General features: G+C 51.5%; 2 protein-coding genes across 19 annotated transcripts in view; one reads left to right on the top strand and one right to left on the bottom strand.

Annotated features, from left to right (window-relative positions):
* Positions 1 to 1,356, bottom strand: part of SUGP2 (SURP and G-patch domain containing 2) — a 42,546-nt gene extending 41,190 nt beyond the window's left edge. For 10 of the 13 annotated variants that reach the window (XR_009208802.1, XR_009208803.1, XR_009208801.1 and 7 more), the window contains exon 1: positions 908 to 1,037. The gene's annotated coding sequence lies outside the window, so the exon portion shown is untranslated. Of the gene's footprint in view, positions 1 to 518; positions 841 to 907; positions 1,038 to 1,232 lie in introns of those variants that run through there. The other 3 variants (XM_032170200.2, XM_032170198.2, XM_058424589.1) reach the window with 2 other exon arrangements.
* The window catches only part of ARMC6 (armadillo repeat containing 6), a 66,199-nt gene continuing 59,750 nt past the window's right edge, over positions 1,074 to 7,522 (top strand). Inside the window, exons 1-2 of one of the 6 annotated variants that reach the window (XM_032170202.2) lie at positions 1,280 to 1,402; positions 1,602 to 1,713. In XM_032170202.2, coding sequence (XP_032026093.1) covers positions 1,685 to 1,713 — 29 coding nt within the window. In that variant the 5' untranslated portion in view covers positions 1,280 to 1,402; positions 1,602 to 1,684. Of the gene's footprint in view, positions 1,486 to 1,601; positions 1,714 to 7,522 lie in introns of all 6 variants that reach the window. The other 5 variants (XM_032170203.2, XM_032170201.2, XM_032170205.2 and 2 more) reach the window with 5 other exon arrangements.

A 7,522-nucleotide genomic window follows, 5' to 3' on the forward strand; every position in this document is an offset into this window, starting at 1 on the left:
TAAAAGAAGCCTCTTGACAGTGAGTGGCGGGACCCCCAACCAATGACAATGAACTAGTGACAGTTCATTCTGCGCTGGGTCTTTGCGCGATCTCCCAACCACCCACTGAAGAGGCGGCACCTGTTATGAATGACATTAGCGTGAGGAGGCAAAGGGAGACAGACTCAACGACCCATTCAAGATCAGACAGCCCAGATCTGAACCTGGCAAAAACGGTATTCGTGCATCCAAAGCCCGAAGAATGAGTCAAAAGATTAAGAAGCAACATTTTGGGGTCCAGGGGCTGCATCCTTAACCATCAAGATATCCCGCTTCGCAAAACCTCCAACTTTCAGACGCAACCCGTAGGGTCCATTTCCCATCACGATCACCGCCCCCCCCGCCTCCCCGGTCCCATCCTTCAGCCCTTTTCCCGGGGCGCCCCCTTGTTCTCTGCTGGCAAAGGGCAGGGTTCCCGGGTCAGGTGACCCAAGTTCAAATCACACGATCCTAAGCTTTCTGTGTCTCCGTTTCCCCACCTATGGAACGGGCAGCCAGTAAAGGGGCTGGTGTGGGGGCTGAACCGGTTCTAAAGAGGGGAAGGGCCCGATGCAGCGCTGGGCGCCGTTATCTCCTCCCGAGCGGGGGGCGCTCCGAGTTCGGGAGGAATGAATGACCGACTGAACCAATGAGCCTTTGTGGACGCGGCCCGCCGTCTCCCGGTCTCTGCGGGAGAGGAAATGGGGGCGCCGGGCCCGGGAGGCCGCAGCCGGCCACCCAGGCCAACCCGGCAGGGACGCGGCCGCCGCCGCAGCCAGAGGGCCGAGCCTGCGACGCCATCACGGAGCCCGGGGCGGGCCCCCAAGGCCGAGCCCGAGCTTCCCACCCTGGGACCCACCCACCGACGACGCCAGGGCCCGGGCCTCACCCCGAGACCACCGCGCGCGGAGCCGCCCCCGCCGCCGCCTCAGGCTCCTCACCCGCCGCCGCCGCCGCGCGAGGCGGGGACATGCAAATGAACCAACGGTCTCCGCAGCGCCGCGCCGCGCAGGCGCAAGCCGCCGCGGAGTCCTGGTGCGCAGGCGCGGGCCGCCGCTGCCCGGCTCTCTTGCGCAAGCGCGCTGTCCGCTTCTTCTGGGCGGACGCTCCGGAGCCAAAACATTTCCCTGCTGGGGGCGGCGACCACCGTGAGCGTCCCGGAAGGGGCGGCAAAGACGCCTCCGTCGCGCATGAGGTGGCTTTGTTGGCTTTACCTTCGTTCGCGGTCGTCCTTGGTTATCGTGATCCGTCCGCGGGGCTCTGGGAGGCCAAGCCTAGGGGCGCCACAGCGCCTGCGCGCGTACGGCGGCCGGAAGGGGCTAGAGGCGGCTCCCTGGGTGACAACCGCGCGCCCCACCTTCCCCCACGTGGCCGCGAAGACCAGGTGAGACGCTGCGGCTGCCGAGGTCTGTCGTGCGCGGAGTGGGGAGTGGGGGCGCCGCAAGATCGGGCTGGCGCGACCCTCGGGTAAGTGGTTTGGGGGGGAAAAAAAATGAAAGAATTTTACAGAAGCCGCCTGGGGACAAAATCCCCGGCATCCCTGGCATTCGCTTTATTTTCATTCATTTTATTTATTCATTCAGCACCTGTGCACTGAGTGCCTGCTGCATGTCGGGCCCCGTCCTAGGCAGTGGGGACAAGGAGGCTACAGGGTACAAACAAATAAATGAGTGAACGATGTCGCTGTAGATACAGGTAATGGTGTGCAAATAATAAAAAAGTGATGGGACGGGAGAGCAGGTCTGCTCTTTACCTAGAAATGGTTTTGAAGGCTCTCTTGAGTCCTGGGAAGGATGAGAAAGGCGGGGAAGAGCAGCTTGGAAGGCTTAGGTAGAGAAAGTGCCCTTAAGGAGGCTGGGTTTTGTTCTGAGAGGGTTGGGAAGCCACTACCGGGCTTTGAGCAGGTGAGTGAGGTGGAGTCTGGGCTCTGGGAGTGGCAGGTGACGCCGCCCTTAGGGGAGGCTGGTGTTTGAACCAGAGTGGGTGTGGCTGGTAGAGAGAGAGATGTGGATGGAGTCTTTTAGAGTCCCCAGCATGTCATGGCACACGTTTAATTTTCTTTTGAGACGGAGTCTTTCTCTGTCGCCCAGGCTAGAGTGCAGTGGCATGATCTCGACTCACTGCAACCTCCACCTCCCGGGTTCAAGGGCTTCCCCTGCCTCAGCCTCCCGAGTAGCTGGGACTACAGGTGCGCATCACCGCACCCGGCTAAATTTTGTATTTTTTTTTTTTTTTTTGAAACGGAGTCAAAAGGAGTTCAAGCGATTCTCCTGCCTCAGCCTCCTGAGTAGCTGGGATTACAGGTGTGCACTATCTTGCCTGGCTTTTTTTTTTTTTTGAGACGGAGTCCTGTTCTGTCGCCCAGGCTGGAGTGCAGTGGCGCAATCTCAGCTCACTGCAAGCTCCGCCTCCTGGGTTCAGGCCATTCTCCTGCATCAGCCTCCCGAGTACCTGGAAATACAGTCACCCGCCACCACGCCCGGCTAATTTTTGTATTTTTAGTAGAGACGGGGTTTCACTGTGTTAGCCAGGATGGTCTCAATCTCCTGACCTCGTGATCCGCCCGCTTCGGCCTCCCAAAGTGCTGGGATTGCAGGTGTGAGCCACCGTGCCCGGCCCTGGCTAATTTTTTGTATTTTCAGTAGAGACAGGATTTTGCTATGTTGGCCAGGCTGTTCTCAAACTCCTGACCTCAAGTGATCTACCCACCTCAGCCTCCCAAAGTGCTGGGATTATAGGCGTGAGCCACCGCACCTGGCCAGCACAGTTTTCTTGATGAGCAGAATCCTGGCTGAGAGAAGGAAACTGGCTGCCAGTTAGGGGCCTTACTCATCTTCTGTTTTGCCCTCAGCATGCCCTGATGGATAATAGGGACTGGTAATGCTGTTTCCCCCTTTTAGCCTAGGCTGTTCTCCAGGTAATTCTTACTTGGCCATCTCTAGGCACCATCTTATGTGTTCCAAATCTGTACTTTCCTCCTCCAACTCAGCCCTGTACCAGATCTAGGGGACCTTGGAGGACTCAGGTCAGGGGTGGTCACAGAGCTAGACCTTCCCAACTCAGTCAGCTCAGGGGTGGGTGGAAGGGAGGGGTTGTGGGTTGGGGAGTGGAAGCCAGAGAGCGTGGGCTCTCTCTGAGTGGCCAGGAAAGGCAGCCACCTGGAAGGGCTGGCAGAAGCTCCACAGAGGACTGAGAATCTGAAGTATTTGAGACAGGTGTCAATCAATTTAGAAAGTTTATTTTGCCAAGGTTAAGGACATGTCCGTGACACAGCCTCAGGAGGTCCTGACAGCATGTACCCAAGGTGGTTGGGGCACAGCTTGCTTTTATACATTTTAGGGAGACGTGAGATATAAATGAATATGTGTAAGATGGTCACAGGTAGATAAGAGACAAATGATTGCATTCTTTTGAGTCTTTGGTCAGCCTTTCACTGAATACACGATTTACATGGGGCAGGGCAGGTAGAGGAATAGTCATTTATGCCTCAGTCCGACTCATGAATCTGAGGTTTTGTTTGTTTGTTTTTTGTTTTATTTTTTGAGATAGAGTCTCACTCTGTCGCCCAGGCTGGAGTGCAATGGTGCAATCTTGGCTCACTGCAACCTCCACCTCCTGGGTTCAAGCAATTCTCTTGCCTCAGCCTCCTGAGTAGCTGGGATTACAGGCGCCCACTACCACGCCCAGCTAATTTTTGTATTTTTAGTAGAGACAGGGTTTTGCCATGTTGGTCAGGCTGGTCTCGAATTCCTGACCTCAGGTGATCCACCTGCCTCAACCTCCCAAATTGCTGGGATTACAGGCGTGAACCACGGAGCCAGGCCAAATCTGCATTTTTACATAAACATTAGGGCAGAGAGAGCAACTGGATATGCATTTGTCTCAGGTGTTGACTTTCTGTCCTGCACTTGTGAAGATCACCTATCAATTTACATTGCCAGGGTGACATTCAACAAAATTGTTTTTGGGTAAAGATCCTGAGGGCCACAAGGAATTTCCTGGCCTGGCCGGGGTGGTGGGAGTAGAGTCCCCGACTCCTTTCTCCCTACTGAGAAACTCTTTATATTACTGTTCCTTCACCTTTAACCTTGGAAATCCATAGCAGCCCTTAAAGAGCTCCCTTTTCTTCTGGGGCAGAAAGGAGAGGGGCCTATCTGCAAAAGGGTGAGATGGGACTCTTGCATAAACTTGCTGAATTGCCTCTTAAGCAACAAAGGAAAGGAACAAATAGCTAACATTTATTGAGCCTGTCCATATCCTGTTCTGAGGAAGGTATAGGAGTTGGCTGAACTTTTCACTACTGCCCTATGAGGTAGATTCGTGTTTATCTCTGTTTGACACATGAGGGAATTGAAGAAAAGTGCATCTGGCTGGGCGTGGTGGCTCATGCCTGTAATCCCAGCACAATGGGAAGCCGAGGCAGGTGGGTCACCTGAGGTCAGGAGTTCGAGACTAGCCTGGCCAACATGGTGAAACCCTGTCTCTACTAAAAATACGAAAATTAGCTGGGCGTGGTGGCGTGGGCCTGTAGTCCCAGCTACTTGGAGGCTGAGGCACAAGAATCACTTGAACCCAAGAGGCAGAGGTTGTGGTGAGCCAAGATCGTGCCACTGCATTCCAACCTGGGCGACAGAGCGAGACTCCATCTCAAAAAAAAAAAGAAAAGGGCATTGAAGTGGAGGGCGTGGGAACTGGGTTCTGCAGGCTGGCTGCGAGCCAGTCCTCCTGCCCTCAGGCAGTGTGCAGTGCACGGTGGGCATCTGCAGGAACACAGATGGAATGTGTACATCCCATGCCACTGCCTGAAAAGAGAAGCATGGGCCAGAGTGACCTGTTTCTTTTTCCTTTTTTTTTTTTTTTTTTTTTTGAGACAAGGTCTTACTTTGTCACCCAGGCTGGAGTTCAGGGACGTGATCTCGGCTCACTGCAGCCTTGACCTCCCTGGGCTCCCACCTCAGCCTCCCAAATAGCTGTAACTACAGGTGCATGCTACCATACCTGGCTAATTTTGGTATTTTTTATAGAGATGGAGTTTCGCCACGTGTCCAGGCTGGTCTCAAACTCCTGGCCTCATGTGATCCTCCCGCCTCAGCCTCCCAAAGTGCAGGCCACCATGCCTGGCCTGAAGTGGAAACTTGATAATTCCAGAACGGAAACTTGATATTACTGCAATAAGCAAGGTGGATATATTAAAACAATTAAAATTTAAAAAGTTGTTAACCTGTTAGGCTCTGGACCTAAGGCCTGTTCCTCCTTTTGTTCCAAAGGGATGGTGGCAAATGTTAGCTTCACTCGTACCCTGTGAAGACCTTCTTGTTAAGATCATCTACAGCAGGGGTCCCCAACTCCTGGGTCACAGACCTATACTGGTCCAGTGGTCCCTGGCCTGTTAGGACCTGGGCTGCACAGCAGGAGGCAAGCGTAGGGTGAGCGAGCAAAGCTTCATCTGTATTTACAGCAACTCCCCATCACTTGCATTATGCCTGAGCTCCACCTCCTGTCAGATCAGCAGCATTAAATTATAGGAGCACGAACCCTACTGTGAACTGCACATGCAAGGGATCTAGGTTGGGCACTCCTTATGAAAATCTAATGCCTGATGATCTCCCATCACCCCCAAATGGGACTCTCTGGTTGCCAGACAACAAGCTCAGGGCTCCCACTGATCCTACGTTACAGTGAATAGTATAATTATTATATTACAATGTAATAATAATAGAAATAAAGTGCACAATAAATGTAATGAGCTTGAACCATCCTGAAACCATCCCCACCCCAGCCCCACCATATCCATGGAAAAATTGTCTTCCATGAAACTGGTCCCTTAGGCTAAAAAGGTTGGGACTGCCGAGCTGCAGGGTTGAAACAGAATTGCAAAGGGATTTGGTGTTTTTACCTAGAGTTTTATCTTACTTAACTCTACGTCTTGTCCCCAACTGTCAGAGGGGAAGGTACTGCCCAAGGTTAGTGGGTCATCTAAGTGTTGATACCTACCCCTGGTTTCCAGGGTGTGCCTATACTGGGTTTTACTTGTTTGTTTATTTTTTTTTTGAGACGAAGTCTTGCTCTTGTTGCCCAGGCTGGAGTGCGATGGTGTGATCTTGTCTCACTGCAACCTCTACCTCCTGGGTTCAAGCCATTCTCCTGCCTCAGCCTCCCGAGTAGCTGGAATTACAGGCGCCCCACTAATTTTTGCATATTTAATAGAGACGGGGTTTCGCCATGTTGGCCAGGTTGGTCTTGAACTCCTGACCTCAGGTGATCTGCCTGCCTTGGCCTCCCAAAGTGCTGGTATTACAGGCGTGAGCCACCATGCCCGGCCCTACTTGCTTATTTTTATTTTTATTTTATAAGGTGGGTTTGTGTGTATACACACACACACACACACACACACACACACTTTTTTTAAGAGATGTGGTCTCGCTATGTTGCCCTAGGCTGGTCTCAAACTCCTGTGCTCGAGTGATCCCTCCGCCTTAGCCTCCCAAGTTGCTGAGATTACAGGCACAAGTCATTGCTCAGTTCTTTTTGTTTTTAAACAGACTAGCACTTTAAGAAATTGAGCTATAATTTACATACCATAATATTCACTCATTTGATTTAGTAATTTTTTTTTCTTCTGGAGACATGGTCTCCCTCTGTCATCCAGACTAGAGTGCAGTGGCTCAGTCACAGCTCACTGCAGCCTTGAACTCTTGGGCTCAAATGATCCTCCTGCTTCAGCCTCCCAAGTAACTTCAACCATACGCAAATGCCACCACACCTGACTACATTTAAAAATTTTTTTGTAGAGACGGGGCCTCGCTATGTTGTCCTCACTGGTCTCAAACTCCAGGCTTCAAACAGTCCTCCCACCTTGGCCTCCTAAAGCACTGGGATCACAGGTGTGAGCCACCATGCCTGGCCTGATGTAGTGATTTTACGTTTTCACAGAGTCGTGCAACCATCATCACTATCTAATTCAAGAACGTTTTCATCACCCAGAAGGAAACCCTATACCCATTAGTAGTTACTCCCCATTCCCTCTCCTCCAGTCCCTGGCAACACCCAATCTGCTTTTTGTGTCTGTGGATTTGCCTGTTCTGGATATTTCATATCATTGGAATCGTGCAATATGAGGCTTTTTGTGTCTGGCTTCTTTGACGAGACATCATGTTTTTGAGGTCTATCCCCATTGTAGCATGCTTCAGCACCTCATTCCTTTCTCTGGCTGAGTAATATACCACCGTGCGCACGGACCATTTTGTTTATCCATTCATCCGTTGGTAGACTCCCTCTCCTTTTCTTTGTTCTTGTGATTTATTTGTTGAAGACTCTGGGTGTTTGTCCTCTAGTTGACATTCTCTTCCCTAGTAGGGATTTTGCAGATCACATCCCCATGGTGTTGGTTAAGGTGTCAGAGCTGTGCTGTGTAATACTGTAGTCACTCGTCACATATGGTCATTTACATTTTTTTAAATTTTTTTTAATTTTTTTTATTTTTATTTATTTTTATTTTTATTTT

This window comes from Hylobates moloch, unplaced genomic scaffold (assembly GCF_009828535.3).
Source record: "Hylobates moloch isolate HMO894 unplaced genomic scaffold, HMol_V3 SCAFFOLD_12, whole genome shotgun sequence".
Classification (NCBI taxonomy): domain Eukaryota; kingdom Metazoa; phylum Chordata; class Mammalia; order Primates; family Hylobatidae; genus Hylobates; species Hylobates moloch.